At 47.6% G+C, this 27,096-nt stretch overlaps 1 protein-coding gene across 3 annotated transcripts in view; it reads right to left on the bottom strand.

The window, feature by feature from the left end:
• scaper (S-phase cyclin A-associated protein in the ER) overlaps positions 1 to 27,096 on the bottom strand; it is a 60,493-nt gene that overhangs the window by 2,940 nt on the left and 30,457 nt on the right. For all 3 annotated transcript variants that reach the window (XM_086163132.1, XM_086163134.1, XM_086163133.1), the window contains 6 exons: positions 21,493 to 21,608; positions 13,854 to 13,977; positions 12,043 to 12,266; positions 9,533 to 9,688; positions 5,306 to 5,540; positions 3,986 to 4,135 (listed from right to left, as the gene is read on the bottom strand). In XM_086163132.1, the coding sequence (XP_086019258.1) occupies positions 3,986 to 4,135; positions 5,306 to 5,540; positions 9,533 to 9,688; positions 12,043 to 12,266; positions 13,854 to 13,977; positions 21,493 to 21,608 (1,005 nt within the window). The remainder of the gene's footprint in view (positions 1 to 3,985; positions 4,136 to 5,305; positions 5,541 to 9,532; positions 9,689 to 12,042; positions 12,267 to 13,853; positions 13,978 to 21,492; positions 21,609 to 27,096) is intronic.

The raw sequence follows: 27,096 nt of genomic DNA, 5'->3' as shown, positions 1-27,096 counted from the left end.
TTAAGGCCCCGCCGTCGTAAAAGCCGACGACGAGGCGCTGAGGCCGGCCGGGCGTCTGGCTCCAACAGACGTAGCAAAAAAAAAAACAAAACAAAACAAACTCCATGTCTTTTCAGACGGTTCAGAGGCCTGGCTTTCTCAAAGCAGCGCCGCGTTTTTCTTTATGATGCTTCCATTACATAACCGCCCCCCTCGCCCCCTCCACCCCGCGGCTGGCCCGCAACAACAACAGCGAGTGTGTAAAGTTAATGTTCCGAAACGCAAACAAAGTTCCAGGGAAAACTCATAAACCGAACAGGGCAAAAAAAAAAAAAAAAAAAAAAAAAAAAACAGACAATTGAAGCGGCGATTGAAAGCCAAAAAAAAAAAAAAAAGGTATAAATCTCCATCCGGCGGTTCGACTTTTCAAACATCATCTTATCACCGACGTCACTCGGGCCGATCTGAATTGGAAGATCACAAAAAAAAAAACGAGGAAACGCGACAATCACGGCTTTGCACGAGAGTCTCCATCCATCAACGCGCCCTGACTGTCCAAACAGCCCCGGGGCCGGGCCGTATATCTGACACTTGAATCCACGACACACACACACACACACACACACACACACACACACACACACACACACACACACACACACACACGCGTAGACTCCGTCCTGAGCGCCGAATAAAGAAACGAGCAGCAAAACAGACGCGACGGAGCGAAAATCCCCCGCCAACCTCCCGATATCTGTTTAGGGCTCCTTTACAACATTTACAATAGTTTATTCGGACACACACCAGCTGCCGCGGGACGGCTTTGAAATTCTTCGACGCCGGCGTCTCCCGCTTTAGGGTTAATTGTCGATCGTCTGAAAATCCAATCATAAAAAAAAAAAAAAAAAAAAAAAAATCCCAGATGTTTACACGATTCACTTCAATACGTTTTTATTTATCTTTAAGAGGCGACACGGCCGTCCCATCCCAGATCCCGCCGCTGATAATCCCGCCCCGGCAGGAAGTTCGCGGGGCGCTGCGCTCGCCCTTGAAGCCGAGTGTAAATCATCGACCGGGCTAACAATCGGGCGCTCTCCTGCCAGTCAGCCGAGTGTGTGTCTGTCTGCGTCTCCCTGCGTCTGTTTACACTGCCGGGTGATACAGAGTGTACATTCCCCGGCGCTGGCTCCCCGTGGTCTGCGCGAGCTGCACTTACCCCGCAGGCGAGCCGGCCTCGGTTGTCTTGGCAGTAATGGAACTGCTGAAGGGAGCGTTTCAACATCGGGTTAACAGGAATTACAGGCCTGAAGTTTGTCCGGGGCCTGCGGGGCGGAGGAGACGCCCTCCCGGAGAATGGGAAGAAGAGGAATGACCCCGCAGATAAGGCCGCCGAGATGTGTGTGGGACGTTTTAAAGCGCGGGGACGATCTCGCCGCTTATCGGACGCTCGCAGAAAAGCAAAGGGGTCGGGAAAGAGCGCATTTGTACAAACGCTACCTGAAATTAGACCTGGTGTAAAGGCCGTCAGCGTGTGTGTGTGTGTGTGTGTGTGGGGTGGTTTTCCATGTACTGGAGGAAAAAAAAAAAAAAAAAAAAAAAAAGAAACAAACCCTCAAAGTTTTCTTAAGGTTTCCGCACTCGTCTTTCGGTAAAGCGAGCTGGCGGCGGGGCGGGCCGACGTGTCAACAGTTTACCGCCGCAGTTCCGTCGGCGCGGCGATCCGACGGATCATCGCCGCGGATGATTCACAAATGAATCACTGCATTCAAAAAGACAGGGGAGATTACCGCGGCACGAATCTTCACGGGGAAACAGGAAGTGTGTTTGAACGGAACAGACCCCCCCCACCTCCCGCCGCCGTCAAGTGTGCTCGGGAGGTCTCGGTGGAACGGCCTAATAGACAAAGAAACATATGGCTACACGACTCGGTGGCCCCCCGGAGAAGGACGCACTTGAAAAACACACAAGCGTACATATGTCACTCTCCCAATGGCTTTTTGTGTGACAAGGTGAATTATTCATGGCCTCCCCTGCGCAGGACGGAGGGGGGAATACATCACGACGTATAGTGCCTCTTCAAAGTTCTGCCTCTTTTACAAGCAGCCCTATTTCTAGAGCATACATATATATATATATATATGTGTGTGTGTGTGTGTGTGTGTGTGTGTGTGTATAAACAAAAGCTGGTGTGCCGACAGTGAATCAGCAGTCTCTGCAACCGCACAGGCCTCTGCCCGGGCTGCTTTTGTGTCCTGCCAATGCTTACATTAGCTTGAGAAAAGCTCAAGCTGCTCTAAATATTCTCCCCAACGCCACCCGTCTCGGCGCGGGACTGAATGGACGCATTCCAGGAACCGGACCACTGGCAAAGATCAACCCCGGCGCTGAGGTTGAGCGGGATCGTGTTTCCCGGCGAAAACCCCGACTTGAATATTATTATTTTTCCTCTCCCTCTTGCTTTAACTGAATTCTGAAAAACCAAAAGTAAGGTAAAGGGTGTTCAACGTTTCCTCGGGGCTTCCTTACAGCGGAGGAGAAATTAAAGGATATATATTAGAAAGTCACCGTGTAACTACAGCGGAGGATGCAATTAAATCACCCGTCACACACTTAATTTCACCGTCGCTCCTCATTCAATTATTCAACGCCGTATGCAAATCGCCGCCACCAACAAATGCTCAATTCCACACACGGGCGTAAATTGAATTGGACGGGAACGGCGGGGCGAGCTGAGCGAGCGGATCGTTTTAATTAGGAGGGGTGAAAAAAAAAAAAAAAACTGGCAGATTAGAATCAGTAATCAGCCAATAAATTGCTGTAGCAGGGGGAGGCGGGAGGGCTACTTACTTAGCCTCACATGAATGACATATCAGAGGTCCGAGAGTGAAGCCGCGGCTCGGGCTTAACATAATCGGAGGCCGGCCGAGTGTAGCGTGGCTAATCAGGGGCCCGGCAGACGGGCCACGCATGACGGTCAATTACACAGCGGCCAGGTTCGCTCCGTCACTCGGCGGCCGCTTCCACACCGGCCCCTAAGTGGATGTAAACGCCGAGGATCCGACCGGCGGGGGAACAATGGGGTCGCGGGCCGCGGGCGGGGAGGTGGCGAGGCATGAATCTTTAAACGGGCGCTTTTTGTTACGGTCACAAAAAAAAAAAAAAACAAAAAAAAAAAAAACCACCCTTTTTTTTTTTTTCTTCTCTCCCTTCCTGACAAATAATGCATGAGCAAAGGTGTAAGATGATTTAAAGGCGTTCGATCTAATTTGGGCGGAAGCGAATGCACCATTAGGCTCTGCCCGTTTCACCTGTTTGTCGGGTGAAACGGACTGTAAAGTCTTGAGAATCGTCATAAATTATTCCCCACGGAAATATCTCACATCCCTGTAAATTCCTATTATTTCAAACAGGCAGAAAAACAACAGGCATCTGAAAATCTAAATTATTAACAAAAATAGAAATATATGAAGTGAGAGAGAGGATACAGAGATGGAGAATGTTGATTCGCTGTGACGACCCCTGAAGCAAAAAGCCGAAAGAAGAAAAAAAAAAGGCTATATAATAATAATAATAATAATAATAATAATAATAATAATACATAGGTTTTCTATGGCATTTCTCATGATACTCAAAGACGCTTTACAAGTGATAGACAAATGAAACAGTACATATAACATAAAACAGTGCATATATATATATATATATAGTACAAATACTATATGAAGTTTTTTTTTTGCACTTATTAATGATAAATAATCTTAAATAAAAATATGATAAAAAAAAATTACCAATAAACCTGAAATTCCTGTACCAAAATTTAAAAAAAAAAAAGCTCTAAAATAATAAAATAATATTGTAAAAAAAAAAAAAAATGTCAGACTGAATTTAAGACGCTATTTTAAAGAGGCTTTTCTAATATTAGATTTTCAAACACACTTTTGTAGCGTTAGCAGTGGTGTGCGATATCGTTCGGCCCTCGGCGTCGCGAACGGTTCGATCCGTTTACCTGGTTGTCCGGGTTGTTGACGGTGAAGTAGCCGACACAGATGATGACTTCATGGAGCAGCTCCTCGGAGGAATGCTGGGCGCAGTACCACAACAGCGAGCTGACAATATGTCGGAAGGCCAGCGACAGGCCCTCGGCTCCTAGGACAGACTGGGGGAATCACACGCGCTGCGGTAAATTAACAAGAAGTGTCCATGACTAATTACAAAGACCCCGTTGTAATAACAATTCCCGGCAATAAAACATTATATATCTGTTAGGGGCTGGAACATGGGTGGTGTGAGAGTATAATCAAACCGGGGCCAGTACTACCATAAAACACCACCGAGCAGCTCGGGGATGAGATGCGAGGAACAGTTTAAAGACAGTATTTAATAAACATGTCGGCGTGACGGAGCGCCGTAGGATCAGCGCGACTCCACTTGCGGTCTGAGCATGTTAGCATCGTGACGTGCGTGAACGCGATGCTTTAAAAGCCAAGCTGCAACCCCCACAGTTTGCGCGTCCGTTAAAATGTCGGGGTTTGAAAGCGTGAAGGTGTAAAAGCCCGCTGAGAAGAAAAAAGGGGGACTTTAGTTTTCATCGATGCATGCTAAAGGTAATTGTTAACGTTCAACCGGAGGACCAGCGCAGCAAGTTTATTCACTTTATTTACTCCCATCCATCCATTCGCGGTTGGCTTTTGCCGAAAGGCAAGGTGAACTACAAGGTGATAGAAGTCAGAAGGACGTTTATTGTCTGGAAACGTTGGTAAATTTCAATCGGCGGAATGCTTTCCAGCTGTTTCCAGTTGCCCGCTTCAAAGCAATAACCACCGGGCATTAAAATAATTAACAACAGCGTGGTGCGCTGCTGTCTGTGGCCGTGCAGGTTGGGAGCGCGTCGCCGTCCCCTCCCCGGGCCGTGGAGCGCACGGCACCCGTGCACACAGCGCCGCATCCTGACTCGCTGACCCACTGGGATCTATTTAACCACGACAACTGACCCGGGGTCAAAGGGCGCCTGTGTTTATGTCCATGGGTCAGCTCTGTCCTGAGGAGAGTAACTTCTCTAATGGCTCCTAACAAAGGAGATAGCATCAATCTGATCACAGCTTTATTAAATGTAGAGCATATTTGCAGACACAGATTTATGCATCATCTGCTCTTCGGCACGAGTTAACGCCGACCGTTCATCCGACGCAAATAACGATAGTGAAATGCGTTCAGCGGAGGGAAAGCCACGCTTAAAATGCAGAACCACAGAGAGAAAAAAAAAAACCCTTATCTTTCCCCAGCGATGGCTTTCGAAAACGAAAGAAACGCGACTTTTGCTGGATACCTGGAAGGCAGAGAGGTCAAGCAGGGCAAAACTGTTGAGGAAGCGGATGCCTTGCAGAGCCACCTGGATGACCCCGGGGCTGTAGGGTTCCTGGCTCTGGGAAGCGGACTCCGGCGAGAAGCTGTGCAGCAGGATGCAATACAGCGTGTGCACCACGCCCACCAGGTCCGTGGACTGGAGCAGGGCCGTCAGCCCGGTGGGATCCTGGCGCTTATTGTCAAATATGCTGGGACCCCTGGACGGGACATGAAGACAGGAATAAAAAATAGCTGAGAGCAAATAGTGATCTAACAGTGCAGGGATCCGGTCAGGCGACACACACACACACACACACACACACACACACACACACACACACACACACCAGAGGTCGCGCTCCCTTCGGATGAGCTGATTGGCTGCTACCTGAGTGAGTGCACTTGGATCGCAGTAATCTGATTACTAGAACTAACAGCGGGTCAGTCTGAGTATGTGGGGGGAATGTACGCTCCTGCCGTCTCTCCAGTACATATAGCCATGCGGCGGCGTGCCGCAGGACGGCGGCGGGCCTTCCAGCTGGCGGGCAGCTGATGTGATTGCGAGGCGATGTTTTGTTCGGTTCCAACTGGGCGTCAGTCTGCGAGGCGAGGGGTGGGGGGTCGGTGACGTCACATTTCACGGCGAAGCCGCCGATCGTGCCGGTCTTTGAATGCAAGACCGAAGATCTAGAGACAGACATCCAATGAGCTGAAGTCATATTAAATGATTTAATCTCCGTTTTGAATAAGCGCCATGGAGATTTCAAAATTGAAACTTTAGAATTAGATCAGAATTTCGACAGAAAACCTAATCAGGATATAAAAATGATTATTTAGCTTTAACTACTGTCTGCAGGATCTCCAAAATCCAGCGATGCGACAAAATCCAGGAATGCAATTATAATTATCATTCTTTTTATTTTCACTTTCCACAAGAAAAAAGAAAATCAATTAATGACTGCCAAAGTACAATGCAGACAGTTCGGGTGTAAATAAAGGGGCGAATTGAGACTTCAGCACAGACTATGATAGACAGAAGGCTGAGTGGCCTCTGGAAGGAACCGACTGTGCTTGCTGATACTTGATGTTAGCCAACAGGCCCGGCGTGAAATATGCTCCTGGGCTACAACACCGGCCCCTAATGCCATTATAATCCCCTGACACAGCAACTGGCGTGGCGGAAATATTCTACGAGCCCGGTGAGCATTTCTTGCATGGGACACACCGGCCAACCGGAGCTGGCTGGCCGCCGCGTCCAACCCTGGCTCTGGTGTCAGTAATCTCTGGGATCGCAGGTATTTCGCTTGAAGTTTAGCGCTCCTGGGTCGTTGCAGCACCGCAAGCTAACAGCCGCCACAGAGATCGCGCTGGAAACACAAAGACGAGATGTGGGAATGACCGCAGGCTGCAGGGGAAACGTGGAGGGGCCCTGATGGGACGTTCATCCATTCATGAGCAATATCGCTTCTCCTGCCTGGGGCAGCTGATGTCACCAGCTGATGACACGGCCACATAAAGAGAGACAAACAACCATTCTCTCTTTCGTTCAAACGTCACAGAGACATACCGTATTTTACAGAGCACAAGGCGCACTGCATTAAAAGCGCAAAATGACTGAACGGGTCTATTGTCATACATAAGGCGCACTGCGTTATAACGCACATGGCAAAACATACGGTATAAAAACCGAAACAAAACAGTTTAGTCAAACTTTATTCATCTCATTCATCTGACTTTGTTCCCTCAGAAACTCTTTTTGTTCTTCTTTACTTGGCACACTTCATCTTCTCCCTTCCTCCACTTCCGTCCCGATGATTCATTCATGTTGAAATCTTTGGCGGCTGCTCTATTCCCATCATCTACTGCGTGACCGATCGCCTTGAGTTTCAATTCTGCCGCGTCAGGTGCCTTTTTTGGGGGTCCTCAGTGATATTGTGTCGAAGCACAGTACTTATCGCTATTACAAAAAGGGGCGGAGTTAAGCGTACTACGTACTGTTCTCTGATTGGTTTATGGTTGCCAGCGATAGCGGACACCTGAAGTTGGCGTGCAGTTGGAACGACGTCGGATTCCGGCACGACATAATTAGTTATCTAACTGTCTGATGTCGCAACCCATATTCAACCAAGGACCCGCTTTCATACGACGTCCCTGCGTCAGGTGGGAACGCTCCGACAACCAATCAAGCGGAGCAACTTGGTCGCTTACCAAAGTGGCACTAAAACATTTGGACAGATTTTATTTGAGCGCAGTGTAACGCATAAAATGGGTTGGAGGTCAGTAAGCACAACAAGAATTCATATATAAGGCGGACCAGATCATAAGGAGCCCATTTTTGAGAAAATGTAAGGATTATAGGGCGCCTTATAGTGCGAAAAATACGATACAACCATTCATTCACAAGTCAAATATAGGCATACAACTATTCGCTCTGTAACACATCATAGGGAGACTTCTAGTCATTCATTCATAAGCCATATAGAAGCAAACATCCATTCACCCTCTCATTCATACTTCATATAGAAACCTACAACCATTCTCTTTTTCATTTAAATGTCCTATAGAGCCATACAACCTTTCACCCTCTCATTCACAATAAACCTCCCGCTTGCTTTTAGACTGTGGGTGGAAACCGGAGAACCTGCATGAAGCAGACACAAGGGAGACATGCAAACTCTACAAGCTGATGGAAACCAACCCGGGACCTTCTGGGTGGAAGGCGGAAGCGCTAACCGCCGCGTCGCTTCCTGGTGGAACTATTGATCAGCCGATGTGAAGCTAAACCTGTCAAACCTTCACAAAATCCGAAACGGTCGGAAAGCCAACGCGGCCCCGTTGTGCTTCAATCCTGCGATCAAACTGAATTTGTCATAAAATGTGACTGGCGGACCACCGGCCTTGCACACGAAAGTGAGCCAAAAAACCGTCGGCGTTGTGACTGACTGAACCTAAAGTCTGCAATCTGATCAAATCTAGACACTTGTCTTGCCTTGAACGGCCTGGCTTCTCTCGCCGAAGGTTCACGAGGCAGAAACCACAGATGACAGACACACTGAGTGCCTTTTGGAAAGACGTCTTCTTCTTTTTTTTTTCGTTTTTCTTTTGTGGACAGATCCACTCACGCTTAACGGGCGTGCCAACATTTTTAAGCTTGACACACAACACAACAGATTAAAATAACTGACATTGGACGGCACCCGCGGTAAGTCGTGGGCTTATTCTGAATGAAACGCTGTTGTTTACATGTAAATAAATAGACGGATAATGTTTTGTGGCAAATTTTGGCAAACTCACACGGGGGCTAGGGATTTCCACGCAGAGAGAAGAATCGACCACAGAGCTTGGACAAGACCCTTGGATATAAAGACCGCATCGAATCATGCCGAGCTAAAAACGGTAGCCTGATAACGCTGTGTGACAAACCAGGCTATTATGAGATTCGGGCGGCATTTGCTTGCTGAGGTATTCTTGTTGCTACAACGCGGTGGGCCTTTTGTTCCAAAAGCTCCTTCCGAAACACAGGTATGCGGCATACAGATCAACGTGACGGTTAAGGTTTTGAGCTGCTTTTGTCCCCAAGGGGGTTGTCAGTATCACTAAAAACAAACAAACAAAAAAAAAAACATTACGTCTGTTTCCAGTTACATTTATGGCATAAATCTTGTGTCTGCTTCGCGACACCTGCCCAGGAAATGGGCATATGTGTTACAATGCTCCTATAACTTTACACTGTAAAAAATAGATAGTACTATGACTTGGGAAGGAAAAGAAAAAAAATTGAACAGCTCTTTTCATATATATTTTATCCCAAACTGTTAAAACGTGTAAAAAAAAAAAAAAAAAAAAAAAAAAAGTCATCCTCTAAGAAGTCAAAGCATTCCTTGGCCGCCATGCTCGCCATCTCTTTTCCTTTCAAGCGGGGAATTTGCGGTGCTCATGTCCCTCGGTGTGCCTGTGTGCTTAGCCTCTGTCAGCGTTGCCACTGAACCTCTCTGGAGTAGAGGTCACAGTAGCGCACGTGGGTGGGCTACCCCCAAAGCTGAGGGCTAAGGTTTATGGTGAGTGACAGAGCGCCGGGTCAAGTAGATGTCTATCTCTATCCGCGGTAACGACAGCTCGGCGAGGCCGAAGGATAACGACCGTCGGAGGAGCTACGGATGATACGGCGCGGATCGCTGAGGCGAAGCTGTCGACGAAGCGACGCGCTCACCTGCCGGTGACGACGAAGCACAGCCTGCACATGCTGTGCAACAACGCCGAGGCTTGCTGGAGGAAAGCCGACATCTTGGGGTGCTCATCCACGGGACTCTGGACCGACAGGAAGCAGCCGTACAGCTTGTCGATCAGACCCATGTTTACCACGTAGCTATGAGAAAACAAGGGGGGGGGGGGGAACATGACGGGACGGATTTAAGATCAGATAAGATAGACTTTATGGATCCCGCAATGCGGACACAATATGTAGACACAAAATGAACACATTACATTACATTGCATTTGGCAGACGCTTTTATCCAAAGCGACTTACAATAGAGGACAAAGGGACTGCAAATACACTTGCAAATACACGATGCACAGGAATTGTACAGAACAGAAACCTTGGGTTAGTGAGGGTTTTTTTTTTTGACAGAGACACACAAACGTACACACACACACACACTGCATAGCCTAACTTGCTGCCAATCTGATCTGGGGCATCAGCGCAGTAAAAAGTCCTGACAGAGAAAAGTTTTTACCTGTTTCTTGAAGGTTGAGAGAGATGATGCTAGTCTTGTTGCTTCCGGAAGTTTGTTCCACCACTGAGGTAGTAGAACTGAGAACAGTTTTGCCTGAGATCGCTTAGAGCGAGCAAAAGGTACTGCTAGTAGGTTTGTATTAGAGGAACGCAGCTCTCTGCCGGGAACATAAGGTCTTATCATTTCGGTCAGAAATGATAAGACATGATAATGATAATTGATAAGCACAGTCTTTGTTCGGAACACAAAGACTGTGCAAAAAAGAAAATTAAATAAATGAAACCTGATGTGGGAAACAAAATATGAGGTTAAGTATAAATAGTATAGTATTGAACAGATGAGTCGCGGTAGATGAGGTAGTAAAGAGCATCAACACATTCAAGGAGTTGTGGCGTTTGCGGTGTTGTGCAGGCATTGTTTAAAAAAAAAAAAAAAAAAAAAAAAAAAGACCTTATCTCACCGGGGCAAACAAAAGCCTCTGCTGTGCATACTTCCACAGCCCTGCAGTTGAAAGCAGACACTTCACTTAAGCCCCCTCAACCTCCCCCCGTCCCCGGCCCGCCCCGCCCGCTTCTATTACTGTGATATCTCCAATTTGTCTTTGCCAATGACAGGTCCCGTGATCATGTTCCCTGTCGTCTTTTAGTCACAAATCACTCCTAATAGCGTCATTAGAGGGCTGTTGTGCCCCCCCCTCACCCTCCGTGCCAGCCGAGATCTGGATCCCTGACAGTTCGCCGACCCGGAGCCGGCCTTCTCGCAGCAGCTCCCGTACGCCTTAACTTCCGCCGACGCCGCTTTCATGACTCACCGCGTTTTTTTTATTTTTTTTTGTGTTATTTTTGTTATTTTTTTGGCAGACTCGGTCGGCAGTCACTCATTGCGGGCCTCTGGAAACAGGTGATCGCGTCCGTTTCCACCGCGGGTCATCCGACACTCGAACCCGGCTCCGTTGTTTTGACTCGACCCTCTTCCCGTCCGACGGCGGCTGAAAGGATCTGTCCTCGCGCGGGGCGGTTTGGTCAACGTCTCCTCTGTTTGACAGCCTGCTCGGCGGCCGCCCTCGCCGCTGCACATCTTGTCATATTAGCATGAATTGAAAACATTTATGAGGACGATGGGGGGGGGGGGGGGGGGTGAAAAAACTCAGAAACTAATGAGAGGAAGGATATGGAGATCTCCTCTCCGGGTGATATATAGGTTGAGATAATGAGTGTTTGAAAAAAAAAAAAAAAAAAAGCTGAAAATGTTTTGATCTTTTGTCCTTCCACACTAGCATATACATTATACGAGGCAGTCGAGGTAAATCTTCCGCCCGCACTTGGGATTACCATTCTGACGACACCATTTTTCTCAGGCCCTCCCCTGTCTCCAGGGTTATGACTGGGTCAGTGGATGAGAGTGGTGGGCCTGCGCAGCTGCTTTGACCAGATGAATCATGGCTTGTGGGAGGGAGCGGTGGAAACGCCGCGCTCTTCCACAAGTCTTCATCGCGCCGGGCCTGCCTTTCCTCAGAGCCAACATTTGTGCAACGCGGCCCGACTCCTACGATCCAGACTCGCACGGCTTACTCGAATGCCAGGTTCAAGGGGACCTTTCAAACGCCGGGAAGTGCTCTTTGTTTATGCTACTTCGTGCCCCCCCCCCCCCTTTTCCCCCACGAGCTGATTTAACTTTAAACGTGGCGTTGAATGTGTGGAAAAAGCACAACCTGGAAAGGCGCCAGAATACATGCTCATTCTCACACTACTCCCATTTTAACAAGACACCAGTTGGTCCATTTCCAGGGGATCTGAAATTTTGTCAGTGTATTCTTTACATGAGAGACGCCGCCGAGGAAATCGAGGGGGCCGGCAAACTGTCAGGCTAGTGAAGAAGAGCGGAGGAGGGACGTACTAAAAAAAAAAGGTAAAAAGGTCATGTGATGTGAAAAAGTAGTGCCACGAGGGTGGAAAAGGGAGTTTAGGGAGGGGGGGGGGAATACCTGATTAGATCTTGTGTGCGGGTGTTGAAGGACTCGGAGCTCTTGACCTTGCCATCTGGGGAGGAAATCAACATGTTCTCGCCTTGTCCGGGTTCAGGGGTGTGTGGCCACAGGCACCCCAGGATGGTCGCGGTGGTTTGCAGCAGGCCGGTGATCAAACCCTCGAAGACTTGCTTGTTCACGCTGCGCCCGAAAATGGACTTGTCCTCATCGGGGACATAAAGCTGCAGGAATGCAAAAAAAAAATAACAAAGAAGTGAAAAAAAAATGTCTGTTATCGCAGGAGCTGAAACCTTAATATTTACATGAAGTGATCCTTGCACTTTCTTAATCAGGCAAACAAGATAATAACACGGAGTCCTTCAAACAACCACAGAGAAAGCGCAGGTTTTGCGAAAAAAGCCTTTTTTTTCCGTAATCCCTGTAACATTATCCAGTTCAGTTAAGTTTATTATTCCTCGTTTACAAGCCACAAACGTGATTAGTAATCGATACAACGCTGGAAAATGTTTGAATGTACAACAGGTGATTGGCCAGAGAGACAGGGGCGCGCAGAGAAATAAAAATCCACATCAGACTACGGCATCGGGGAATTTTCCTTTCCCCCCCTCACATGTATTCATAGTTGTATTATAACAGAAAAATGTACAAAAGTCCAAATTTAAAATACAGGACTCTTATCCATCCTGGAAAAAAAAGTCATGGGAAGTTGAGAGCTTCTCATTTAGTCAAATAGTTGACAGCGCAGGTCAATCCTGACCCAGGGAGACGCAAAGTGAATTAAAAGGTTACTGCAGGATAGCTAGTCAATAAAAACGCAACCTATCAAAACACCAAAAGGAGAACGATCGGTGACTGGTCAAGCCGCTGATCCCGAGCGGAGAAATGTACGGTCGTCTCCTGCGGCGCTGCTGGATATGTCAGTCAGCAGAGCAGCTGCTTGGATATGTTTTATATAAACTGAAGCGTACGGGCGAAGCGCTCCCCATGTGCCCTGAGGAAATATGACTGCTCTGGATTGGAACTCCCCATCGCAGGAGAAAGCCCCGGTAGAGTTCATGTATGCACCACAACCCGGTGCCTGTGCCTTGTCCTGTCTTTGTCGGGAGTGTAGACGCCCTCAGCGAGTCGCCACCATTAGATGTTTGGAGAGAGCTGGAGTTTACAGTCCTCCTTACGGGGTGCTGAAGGATGTGGGTTGACATGTTGCCTGCCTGACTGATTGACTGCGCTCGCACATTCCCTCCATCAGGAGGCATTTACAGAAACACCCCGCAATCGCGAGTCGGGTGTCTGTTTTCTCTCATTAATGCCACCGCCGATGCAAACACTGGCCAAAAAAGGCACGGCTAATGCACTACCTTGCACTGCTTTGCACAACTTGCCATTTTGCACGACTAACCTCGATGGCCCTGATCTCGCTTTTATTTTTCACTTATTCAATGCCCGTTGCATGTTGTCCGTTCAGCCCCGTCAACCGAAGCGAATTCCTCGTCGTTGCAAAATGACTCGGCGATTAAAGCGATTCTGATTCTGAGAAAATAAATCAGTGAATACAAATATAAAAGCTGCGGCTTTTCTGCAGTCAAACGGAAGAACGCTGAGCAAAACTGATCAACGAAGAAGTTCATTTTTATTACTTTTAGTAGGTATTCAGTTATCACGGGAATGATTCTCCACCTGATTTAGATTTATTGCCATTCATACAAATGAAATAAGCCTTTTGGAGACTTATTTGTGAAGAAAAAAAAAACCAAAACAATATTAACTATTGATCGACTTAAGCGATGCGCTGTGGTGCACGAACTTACTGTCAGCTGATGCAGCAGCAGGTCCATGAGAAGTGCAATCTTGTTGCTAAACAGCACGTAGGAGCAGTTGAGAGGGCAGTGGGAACATGCTAGGTAGTAGGTATTTACAGCAGCACAGAGAGATCTGAAAGAAAAATGACTATAATCAATCACAGAGTGAGGGTCGGGGGTCGGGGGGGAAGCGGGGGGGGGACGACGGACTGACAAACACCAAAAAGCGTCCCGCAGTCTGTTGAAGGTACAACCTCCACTGGGATGTCAATGCAGAGCCTTGAGCAGTGACAAGACTATCTGCAGTCATCGGGAAACCAAACACACTCCTCTATATTTGTAGTTCCTTAAGGGTGCCGTTTGTCTTGGGGAGTCAAAAGCAGATCTCGCCGACAGGGCGAGAAAGGGAGCCGATTTGACGAATAATAGGCTAATATCGGCTACTTATGCGGCGACTCCCCCGAACCGGAGCTATCTTCAGACGAGCCCGGCGCAATCTCTGTCCCATCTTGGCTGAGATAGAACAGCGCTTCCGCTTGGGAGATAAAACAATTCCTCTCAGCGGCTCCCCGCGGCAGCCGGGCCGAACCCCCGGCAGCAGCCGTTGCCGGGCTCGCCTCTGTATTATGTCGGCGGCGAAACAAACCCCGGCGAAGATTAATGCCTAAGATAACTGACCCATCGTTCTGCTTTGACTGCTACTCCCTCTCGCCCCCCGTTTCTTCAGTTAATAATTTCTGACAACTGTATATTTTAGCCATTGGCGGAATGGCGTGTCCTATCTGCCTGCTGGAAGAAAGGAATCTGCCTCTCCAGTGCCTAAAGTAGGCCATGTTTATTTCAACGGGTAAACATTTTGATATCTACCGAAACCTTCACATCTGCTGCGCGTTTTCAGTCGAACCACACTGGCATGAGTAAAGGAAAATAGATTAGGTCGAGGCGGACCCGAATCTGTCAATAACTTCCTCTACGGCGACTGCTAGGAAGATCAGTTGTTTTGCTGTATCACTCCTGATACTGCAGCATAAAGCTGTCAAACGTAAAATGTGGCGCTAATGCGAGAAGCGCTATATTTTGAGCGAATGGCCGACGTCCAAATCGGATATCAAAGCTTACTTCTGGCCACCTGAAAACAATACTGCAGCACTTAAAACTATCACGATACGGCATACGCTTTCCTCAAGATTGATATTTGGCCTTTAATGGCAGCCGCGCTGTCTCCGAATGTAGTGAAGCATAGACGTGGTGGAAAGCATTCGGGCATCACGGTAAAGTGCGGCGCGTGGTGCTCGAGGTTGAGTAACACGAGAACACAATCAAACTAGCTTGCGTTCGGCAACCCGATTCTTTCTTGAACGCGCCACACAGATTGGTTCCTCGGCGTCGTTTATTCGGCGGAAAAAATAGAACGGAAACACAAATCCTACGGCTAAAAACGGCAGACTCGACGGTTAATTGATGGCGTGGCAGCAACAGCGCGCCTTCCTTCAAAACAACGGGGTGGGAAAGGTTTCGGTAACTTAAGTCCACGTCTGGGCGTCGGCCAATTTAGCTTTGCGCTTTTCTCTCATGCGTTTTGCGTGAACGGGACGAATCTCGCCAGGGAGGCGGCGGCACAACCAAACACGACCACGGAGACACGATTCGACCCTGGCTGGAATGCCGCCATGTAAGTCCCAAATTTGATGTAACGGGATATTTAACAAATCGCTTCACGGTATGAGGAAGGCAGTAATCTACTCTGCACTCTGAACTTCTTGGGATTTAGAGATGTTTCAGATCAGTGGGCTGGAGAAGCTAACTGCTTGAGCAAATGAGACCCCTCTTTTCTTTCCAGAAGTACCGGTACCTTTTTTAAATACGGGGGTTATCGCCTTGATCCGGTACTCTCTGCTCCTGACACCAGAGATTAAACAACGCGCATTGCAATCATGCTGGCGGCATCGGAAACAGCCGTTACGCCATCTTTTAATCGGACTGATGTTTCCGTGCAAACATTCGCGTCCGGCGGGTCATTCATGCCCACTCTGGTAACACCGAAGGCGTTCCATCACTTGTGGACGGAGCGAGTGTTTGTGAAACCTCGGCGTTGGTATTGCGGCACGGTCCCGAAAGATGGGGCTGCCAAAGTGATCCCGCCTGCTACTGAAGCGTGCCATGCTTCCAATTTACCAGCTTCCAGGAGAAGAGCAATTTATATTTCATATTATTAAAGATGCGCTATACGACATGCACGATTTATACGTATTTTAAGAGACTGAATGCTCCCCGAGTCTGTACATCAGATATCCTGATGAAGTCGCCGATTCAGACTTCTTCCAGATGACCGAGGAAAAATTTGAGGCCGGTATTTGGAGCCGGTCGCGGCCTCCCTCAAACTGAAAGGTTGGGGGTTCGAGCCCTCGTTCCTCCCATGTTGCTGCGGTTTTACCAAAAAGCATGAATGTACAGATCCTTTGCGTGTCAGCTACGACATACAATAAACTACAGGCAACTAGCTTTAAAAATAAAGAGTTCTTGAATAATCTAGAGAGAAATGAGTGGAATATACGTTCATGGAGGTAGCGATGCCCATCACGACCCCTGGAAACACAATTAGCTCACCTGACCGCCGATGTGACGACCACGCATCGCTTTGTAACGTGGCTAATCGGGCATGTCTCGGAACAAATACGGAGCCTGTCAAAGACATATTTGAGTTATGCCCTTACACCGGCATGTACAATGAACCAACACGGTGATCCATCTTTGGTTTCCTCCCACCTAATTGAGCTCGATGAGCGGGACACCCGATAGTCCGCCTGCTGTGGGAATCTCACTATCTCAATACCCCTCCATGACAGCCCCAGCTCCTGAGATTTTCGGGAACAATTTTGTAAAGTGCCACATTGTCTTGTCTCGTGTTTCACAGAAACACTGTCCAGACTGATATTTGTCGGTTCTTCCCAGGTAGGCGACAATATGCCGCCTACGCAAAGCCGGGGTTGAAACCGTTCTCCTCGAAACGACCGCAACGGCTATTAATCTTCATTCCTCTTGTCCCCCGGTCGCCGCTTTGAAACGGAGACAACAAACTATTGTCACGCCTTTAAAAAAAAAAAAACGACAAAAAAAAACCGGGCAAACTCAAGTTGGGAACGTGAAACTGACAAAACACCGAAGATTGAGAGCTAGCGGGAGCCGGTGAGCGACGCAAGATTTAAAACCCACGGACAAGAGAACAGCATTTTCAGAGGAGGGGGATTTAACTTTTCCGGAGCTTTGACCCTCTGCCAGTTAGCCGAAGCCGACGTCGGGAGATTCTGAACTCGGCTGCGATTCACACAAAATCGCTGCGACCGTAAACCCTGTATTCCGCCGTTCAGGCCTCGTCCTTGTCTATCGGCGCAGCTCGCCGGCGGTTAAGCGAGCCACGACAACCCCGAGCGGTCCAGAGTTTATGGGTTTTGGCAACATATCTGAATATAAGACGATTCTCAGCACAGTTGACAACCAGGCAACCGGCATGTAAGAGGCTCTTTATGCTTTTTTGTCACTACCTGGAGTTATCTACCCCGAGATCTGTGCTCCTCCACCTAAGGCTCACGTTTCTTGCCCTCTCTGTGCGTTTCCTATGTGAGCAGTCAAGCCTGACTGGGGGAAACGCAGCAGAAATCTGACCAACTTCCAGATCAGGTTGAGTCCCTGCCTTTTAAACAGGGTAAATTTGTGTTCAGGGGAGGAAAAAGAATCCTAAGCCAAAATAAAAGGTGAGGAGCAAATCCATTTCCTTGTGCTGTCAAACAATCCCTTCATTCACTGCTATCTAAATGACATTTAATTTGATTCTGCTGTTGATCTCTCCGATACCCTGAGTGCTTCCAAGACATCCACTCTGGCTGGCGTGACGCAGTGGTCAACACCGGTGGCAACACAGCGTCGGGCGTGCGTGCACGCACAAACACAAGCACCCCCGGACAAATGTCGGAAAACATCCTGAAATAAAACCGCAGGTAGCGGGTCTGATTTCACGGGACACGCCAGCTCATGTGAGACAGAAGTGGAAATACAAATTGGGTTAACACGCAAGTCCAAGGGCTACTAAACCCCCCCCAAGAGGTTACCTATTCAAGTTACCATCATGGAAGTCTTTTTTGACTTGGACGTCAATACGATTCCAATCAATAAAAGGCGTTCCTTCTCTTGGAATATCTTTTGATTCTATCTGAATATCCACCAGCTTTGGACTGCCGCTTGGACAAAAGCAGTTTCAGTTTCAACGACAAGGAGCTCAGCCAAGCCTTTACTTAACTGCTTCTATCTGAAAAATCATTTGTTGATGAGGGGTTACGCCAGGACATTAGGTGGGCGCACAGAGGAATTATCTCATCGATGGAACAGTAACAAGATGGAATCGGGCTCCCTTGTGGGGAGGGGGGGCGTATATCACAGGTGCATCTCCGCAGCTGCCTTTTTTTTTTTGGTTGTAAATCACCCGGCGTATCTTGTGAGTGATCAATACGGCGGCATCACTGTAAAAAGATAGTGTGTACGCGGGGGGCGAGCGTCTGCACGCCGGCCCATTAGGCCACTCGGCCGTCGGGATGATGGAGAAAGGACAGAGAGGCGGACTGGTTCTGTCCTTGGGTTGCTTCTGCTCACCAGCTATGAGGATTTTCCAAACAAAATGCAGGTGGATTGATAATAATTATCGATTATCGAGTTACAGAAAGATAAAAAATGCACGAGTAAATGAAAACATTTTCCATTTGAGCCGGAGGGACATATTACATCAATGTGGAGCGTGATTTGCATGATGGACAAGGCAGCTGGAATGGGGCTGGTTGAAACTTAAAAGACATTCAGATAGAAGTACAAGCAAAAATGCTGTTCTTTTTACTTTTATACGGAAAGGAGTTTGCGTTATGGCCGGAGGACCTCCACCCTCTGTTAGCACCTCAGTGTTAAACATGTTGAAGCTAGCATGCTGCTCGCTCGTGTTAGCTTTGCTGCGAAAGCGTCGCGAATACGAGCGAGCAGAATTGGGTTCAAATTCAGAAATAAAACAACCAAGTCCACGTCAGATTTATCAACCAACCCCCTGTCGAGATGGACGGCTCTGGACCCTGGACCACGCTCTTCTCCTCCATCAGGTCAGAGGTCAAAACAAATCCAGCGGCTGGATGCGGATGGAAGGGAAGTAACACAGGTCACGATGAACCGAAAAACCAATCTATTGGTCTGTGTCACATTTCGTCGACTAAATAGCAACAGTCCTTCATCAACGTACCCAAAATATTTCTAGTAAATTTTTTTTTGTGTTAACATGCGAGCTGATGGCTATCTTGGTCTTCTTCAGCGTCCAAATTGAACAACCTCAGAAATTCACGTGACAAGGCTGAAATGTTTTGGCTGCATGAAGCTCAATAAGCCAAAAAAAACAAAACAAAAAAAAAAACAAATAAAAATAAAAATCAAAAATAGATAAATTGGCCGTATCATTGTTTAAGTGTTCAAAGCCTGTGGAATTCACAATAATTGTTTTATTTTTTTTCTATGTGATCACGATAAATGCATTTAGCGGCGTGGATTAATATTAGCGGTGTGGCACGCCCAGAGGATGTTACTTTTGCAAACTGCAGCTCATTCGAGTTCTGTATTATTCAGTTCTCACTCGAGCTTTTGACCGGACCGGTAAACACGAGATCAACGGCTTCCCCTGCGGCGTTTGCACCGAAGCCTGCGGAGGAGATCCAAAAATGGCAAGGATGTGAGGGAGTGCACGCCTGTCGCTAGCAGCTACGTTCATATGTTCCACCAACGCTACGTACAACAACACGGTTTCTCTCATTATGTTAATAACGGTTTGAAATCCCCTCCGTTAACAATGATTGAGTAAGAGAGTAAAAAAAGAATAAATCAATAAACATGCGATGCCCTTTAAAAGCCTTATAAATATAAGAATTTGTCCATTAGAGGAGATGCCGAGACCAGTAAACGCTAATGAATGGGAGAGCGGGACCATTCTACTCCATTACGGAGCTCTGCTGGGGAACACGGCAGCCTCTCTGACGTTATCTGCTGGCAGCCGCGGCCGACGGCAGACCCACAACTCAAAAATAGTCCGCACTTTGAAAGACGGATGGCACGCGGGCGCTTTTTGTGTTTTCCCGAGAAAAGAAAGAACGCAACGCGATGGCGGAGATGGAAATGCCTGGCGTCTCTGCTTCGGGCACCGCCGTTACACTCTAATACATTTTGGGAGTATTTATTGAGATGAAGCGGCTATAAAACGGCGATTAAGCGGGGTTTGTTTGTATTGACTCGCTCGCTTTATCCGAGTGTAAAATTAACCGGGGTCAGTCTGAGGATAGAGCTGGTCGCCAGTCGCGGCTGAAACAGAACGCAACAGCTGCTTGAAAATCACCCGAGAGCCATTTCTACTCCCCGAATCTTAGAAAGAAAGTCCCCGCTGTGCGAGCGAACCAGAAATACAAACGTCAAATACGTCATACCATCTTGAATCTTTCCGAGTGCGGGCGAACCGTTGGACCCCCAACTAAATGCTTTCTGTCTGGCTGCGCCGAGAACATCAAGGAATTGGGTTCTTAACCTAAATGTGATTCATAAAGATCCTCAGCAACGTCAAAGAGATGTAAGATAAACACTGCAAATGGGTTTTTCTCAAAAGGCTCGACGGAGTTGAAAATAACCCCCACGCCCGGTCCCATCTGGAAACCCGGGCCGAACATCCCTCCCTCGCCGGTCCTGAGGACGACGAGTAAAACAACAGGTTACTAGAGGTTAGTCTCAGGTCCGCCTAACGCCGGGCTTACGACTAAAGATTCCCACGATCAGGAGGAATTCTAAGACTTTTACACGAGTCCAGTCATCCCAATCCTTCAGAATAAGACCTTATACAGTTTTAACTCGGCCTTTTCCTGGTCTTGGGCTTACGAGAATGTCAAACGTGTTTCGGTCACGATCGACAACCAACAGATGAGTTCTAACAAAACCGGAAACCTGTTAGCCAGACAATCACCAGAGCAGTGAAGTCAGCAGAGATGGTTTTTGTCGGCGGTACGGAGGAACGCGAACGGGGAAGGAGGTCTCGATCAGTGCGGAGCGTCCAGAAAGAGGAGCGGATGGCCTAAACCATGTCAACTGTCTTGACTGAGCGGAGAAGGAAAACCGATGGAGTGAAATAGCAGAGGCTCTGCAAATACACTGAATGGTGGGAAAAAAAAAAAAAGAAAGAATCCAGTTGTAGTCTTATAAACAGTGACCCTGTAAGATTCACAGTCTTGGTAAGACTAAAGAGTGCCGCTACAAACTCTAAAACCTTGTTTTTAAACGTGAGCCGATGTGAGACGATAGCTTTCCAAGTCTTTTTAAAAGTCCTCTGATGTCCGGGCAGCAGAAGCCGCAAACACGGTGTTCCAGACGTCTAGAACCAGCTACAAGCTGACGGGACAGCTCACCCTGCTGGTTTGAGGCGGCCTTTCGATCGCAGAGTCGCCAAGAGGACGAGTATTGTCACCCTGAGTTACGTAACGGATCGAACCTCTTAAAAAAAAAAAAAAAAAAAAACAACCAAAACAACAGCGATACGACGCATCCCATTCATTGGCGTATTTCACTGGTGGGGAGGGATGGATGTACTGACTTGAGGGGGATCCGCGGGACCGCGCTGGGCGTGGAGGCCGCCGTGACGACCTGCAGGATTTGCTCCAGCGCCGAAAGGCCGCCGCCCACTTGGAAGGCCACTTGGTCTGCATTGTTCTGCGGAGGCACGGACAGAAAGAGGGAGAGTGAGAGAAATAGAGGAACGGCGAGGGGACAATGAGCCACAGGCTGGACGGGGGGCGGAGGGGGGATTACATTGCTCTCACAAGGGACGGAGCCTCCCTTTCTTCCACGGGGGCAAAAGGACTGAAATCTGAAACAAAGTGATCCCCCAAGTATTCCTGTTTAATCTCAAAAGTGCACAACCTGAGCCCTCCCCCCCCCCTCCCATGCACAGCCGCGTTTCAGGGGAAGGTACATGCTCCGCGGGCCCGGGTTAGTGCCGGGGTGGTCTCGGCCACGCAACCACATCCCCACCGCGGGAAGGCTCGCGAAGAGCAAAATACATGTTGTGATGAAAAAACATTAGCATCAAAAAGAACAAATATATTCATATTCATACATACGTCGTTTGAAGCGTTATCGTTTGACTTATCGGAGGTCTGTGGAAAAACTCTCTTCATGTTGAACTGCAATGTCACTTCCTTGATATTACGCTTTATTTTTATTTTTGCATTCAGTTACTGCAGAATGAGATTCTCACTGAAACATCCCTGGAATAGTCAGAAATGTGAAATGATGGAGGCTTGCATTTTTTGTTTCGTAATTATAATGATTAATAATGATTGTCTCAATAATTATTGAGCAAAAATCAATCTGGCACTTTTTAAGAATGCGGAAAAGCTCCAATTATCATTCTCTGTTTGTGAGTTTTATGACGATTAAGGAAAAGATGATCACACTGACAAAGGTGTTGCTATAGAATTATTGATAAATACTAAATAATGATGATAATTCTTAAATAATCTAGCGACAACATAGGTTGAGAAGAAAAATTCTGTGGGATTTTTAAAGCCCTGAAGTCCTCATGCGGTTAATGGGTAAGGTTAAGAGCATGTGACTTTTCCCCCCCTTTTGCGAAAAGGCTGAAACGCACAATCTTTCCTGGCGACGTCGACGTACGAAAATTGCGGTTCGCTCCGGGGATGCCGGCGGGAATTCTGTAAAGTAACAAAGTTAAAACGTCTCCGTTTCACACGAGGTTTGTCATCTTCTTAAATTAAATTGTCCGGAGGGAGCCTGCGAAGGGAAACAGTAGTTTTAACCTCTATTTCCTCCTCGCGCGAAAGAATAGTGGAGGACAAAGAAAAGCAGAAATTACATTTGTGAACATGTAAATAGGAAGGTCCTCTGGTGGGGATGGAATGAAAAACTACTGTGAGTAGATATCAGATGTTGATACTGCGGCGTCTTATTAATCAAACGGTACAAAGCCGTGTCCCACGACATGCTTGTTTCCGTGTCGACAAGAGGAGCGGCGGCCGATGCAGGGCCTTCCTGGCTCAGCCCGTGTCACGCCGCGGGTCACTCCTCCGCCACAGCTGCACAATTCATACCCAGCCACTTCACCGTGCTTTTGCTCGGCGAATGAGAAGTTGCCGACAAGCCCGAACACATTGACAAGGGAGGCGCTTTGCCAAAATTACAGATAAGCTCTTCATCTGTCGTCCGCGCCGGCTTGATGAGGTAACTACCGCGACGGCGCACGCAAAACAGGAGGCGCGCCGAACAATCTTTTAAGGGTCGGAGACAAAACCTTGACAAACATGCCGGAGACTCCGTGCATTCACGTCACGGAGACAAGACGAGAGAGTCTGAGCAAGATTTTTTTTCTTTTCCTTCCCCCTCTCTGAATTGCCAGCAGTTTCCATGGCTAATCAATTGGGTCTCAGCCACTGAGCTTGGCTTAACCCTTCTCTTAACCCCCACATCAACACACCTACCTAAAAGCTCCGCAGCTAAATGAGGAGAGGCAGCTCTTTCATAGCAGCTTATCAAACGGTATTAAAGGAGAAAAGTGGGACCTGCCCGGTCCTGGCCGTCTCCTGCAAAGACCAGACCGGAGTAACTCGGCTAGTTGGACCCCCCCCCCTTTGCTGACAGATCTATCCGGTGTCAAGACGGAACAAAGGGGTGAAAAGGATTAAGTTCAAACTAGCAGACACACACTGCATTTAGGTGGTCCGCGCATGCCGTCGACCACAAAACTGGAAAAAAATAAAAATAAAAACACCTGGAGTATTGCGGCGAATAAACCGAAGTTCACCGAACACAAACTGATGGGGAAAGTTGTTTTTTTTTTTCCATCATCTGCGGTCGGCGACAGTTGTTTGTGCAGCTCAATTTTGGAGTCCTGGGACACGCATGCGGTGATGATATCTCCTCTGCAAACCTAACCACACGAGGGCAACAGAAATCATATTTGCATGTAATTCTGCCTGTGTGTGTACGCGCACCAGTAACCCGGATTTGCATAAAAACACAACAGGATGAAACAACACGAGAAGAGGAAAAAAAAAAAAAAAAAGCCATCCATCTGGTGTTTTCTGAGGGATGCAGTTTGACAACTGGGAAAATATTCGATCCAAAGTTGGGAGGAGGGTTTTTTTTTTTTTTCCCCTTCGGGGTGTATTTAGCCTCGCAGAGATACAAGGCTGGAAGCAGTTGGAAACAATTAGATGCTTCATCCAACTGCCAGCAGCATCTGAAGAAATTCTGTTCTCGTAGAAAAGGTCGGGACTTTTGCACGCTGTTGCCATTAAAAAAAAAAACAGCAGCAGCAAACAAACGCAGGACTTGAACGTGGATGTCTTAATACTGAATAACACATGGACATGTAAGTAATGTAGTTCTGCAGCTACGCAGGAGATACCCAAGTAGCTGTGTTTAGAGATATGGATGGAAATTGTGGTCTGCGTGTCTCTGAAGAGATCGGCGGCTCCCGCTGTGGTCCAAACTCAAGTATCAGAAAGACTGCCATGAAATGTGGGAGAGACATTCGTGGACCCGAGAGGATGAAGCTTCCTCACCACTGGAAAAAAAAAAAAAAAAAAAAAGATTTACTTCCCGGGATGAATGAAATTTGACAAAAAAAATAAAAATGTCAAAAACATAATGGGTAAACATAGGGTATAAAAATAACAATGGGAATATACAACTATATCTGCCAGCCAATCAAAACCAATGATCCATAAAGGGGTTGGCATAAAATCAGGGCTGTCCAATGGCCATCAGGGTTTCCCAGACACGCTTGTGTAAACACATGGTAGATGGTGTTGATGAAGTAAGGTTGAGCGGCCTGCATGGTTTATTTACTTAAAACAGACACACACCCACACACGCTTAAGGCTTTTGCTATCAGGAAACGTGTTTGCTGGATTCCCAGCAGCATTTACTAAGCAACATGTAGTGTGTTTACATTCATCCAGAGTCTCAGAGAAACGTCACGCGCCGTGTTAGATGGGCCTTGTGCTACGTCACTCCATTTGTGAAAAAATGCGCCTCGCCGATTTGGCCGGCTGAGGTCCGTCTCAAAATTCCACCACGCGTGCAGATGTTTTATTCAAATTTGAGATCACCTGCATGACTATTAGTCACTAAATTCTAGCTGTTCTTCAGTGTTGGCTCAGGGAAATGTTTCATGCATGCGACTTCACGCTATTCACCTCATACTCGAAATGCTAGTTTGGTGCAGCAGGTGAAAGCAGGAAATCACTGCCCTGGTTGCACCGAATGTGCTAGTTTGCCATCGTGACTTGCTGCCACCAAGAGGAAAAGCCGTGGAAAAACACGTTGTGAAAACCGCGGCGGGGAAAGGTGACGGAGGTAGGTGATAATTGCCCGCAGGTTCACAACTAACCTGCGGCGCCTTTCACTCGTGGCCATTTGATAAGACTGTTATTCGACGGCTGTAAGTGGCGTGTTCGACGGCTCTGGCAGGCTCTTAGATTCGTGAAAATTCCCCCAATTGGCCCTGATTTCATGCCACGGCGGGTGGGGAACAATTCACAGATGAGAGGAAATTCATAGCGGGACGGCAGCAAAGGCGGGGAGTGTAACCGACGACGTGCCTGATTTACTTCATTTAAGAGCAGCGAGCCCCACGCATTACGAGCAAAGTGAGAAGGATGAGCTTCTGAATTATACATGAGGGAAATCTTATCCAATTATTGCTCGGGGTCAACCATTGTTACCCCAGCTGATGGGAACACGGCGCCAGCTGTTAATCCCTGCAACAGTGTCCGCCGGCCGGCCAGATTGCACCGTGTGCTCTCCGCCCATTGGGCTCGGTAATTACGGCCGAGGGGAGGGGAAAAGTCCCGGCCTCACCGACAGATGGACGACAACTGGCCAAGTTCATTGCGGACCGGGTTTTTGGATTCTGGAGAGGAATGCGACCGGTTTTGTCGCTACGCGGCCTTAAAGAAAAGCCTAAACAAAGCTAAGCGGGCGGAGTTGACTTAACCACAACAAGGTTGAGGGAATAAACATTTTAGGGTGGAATATAAACTTCTGTGTTTACGCGACGTAATGGCATATGAATTAGTAGACCGTGTGAGCGCAGCGCAAATACGGAACAATGGATAATTTGCGCAAACTGTCCTTATTACGTCAAATGAGCCAGGCTTAATCAAACGGCCACAGAAACCGCACGCAGATGTAAGTTGCCGAGGCTCCGAAAGTCCAAAACGCGCCAGCGCAGAAGCGGACGAGTCGAGTCGCTTGGCTCCGTACCGCTCTTTATCGACCCCGGTGGGAAATATCTGGCTCCGAGGCTGATAAACGCTCCGCTGTGTTCAACAGCTTGCCGACAAAATGCGCCTGTTTGCTATTAAAAGTGTCGAGACGGTTAGTTTTGATATGAGAGATAAAGAATATCATAAAACACAGCAGTAAGTTCTTGATAGATATGTGTAACTGTATCCGATTATTTACCGCGAATCAGTTCCAAGACATCGATAAATGTGTGTTCGGCGCAATTTATCTTTTTAAAATCATTTTGAACCCCCCCCCCCCCCCCAAAAAAAAATCCTGAAAACTCATTTTACGTTCATTCAAATGACATGTGCGCTGTGGATTTTTTTTATTGTTTAGTTTTTGATTTTTTCGTCAGTGTGACATGACTAAAAATCAACTATAAAAAAAATTAATAAAAAATAATAGGCATTTGACGGTAGATCACATGAAGACAATCTTCGGTGTTAACGTATTAACATTCCATATATCAACACGTGGTGTGGTCCTTCGTGTTTGCTCGCTCCGGACAGCAAAGTAAGAATTTCATTGTACGTGGCAACACGTTTCCACAACGTACATTTGACAATAAACGCTTTGAATCTTAAGCTGAATCGGTCTTGCGATCTGCCGTTTTGAAAAACGTTAGCCGAAAAATAATCAAGGTCATAATCCTGACACGCGTCTATTGCGTCGTTTTTCTTTTCAAACGTACCTTGTGATATGTGAACATTCCCCAAACGAAAAAAACGCTTACTTTCGCCGTCCTTGACGGAATTCTTACGCAGCCGATCTGAGCCGCGCCTGTCCGTCTGCGGGAGGCCCACACAAGAAACCCTGTTATTCCGTCCGTCGGCCCGAAACCCGTTCCCGTGCCCGAACACAAATCCCCACTGTCCCGCCGGTCGGC

Source organism: Fistularia commersonii, chromosome 17 (assembly GCF_037954325.1).
Source record: "Fistularia commersonii isolate RoL2024-O1a breed Wild chromosome 17, RoL_Fcom_v1.0, whole genome shotgun sequence".
In the NCBI taxonomy this organism is placed as follows: Eukaryota; Metazoa; Chordata; class Actinopteri; order Syngnathiformes; family Fistulariidae; genus Fistularia; species Fistularia commersonii.
The sequence above is the reverse complement of the archived record's forward strand: the minus strand, read 5'-3'. Positions and strand labels throughout refer to the sequence as shown.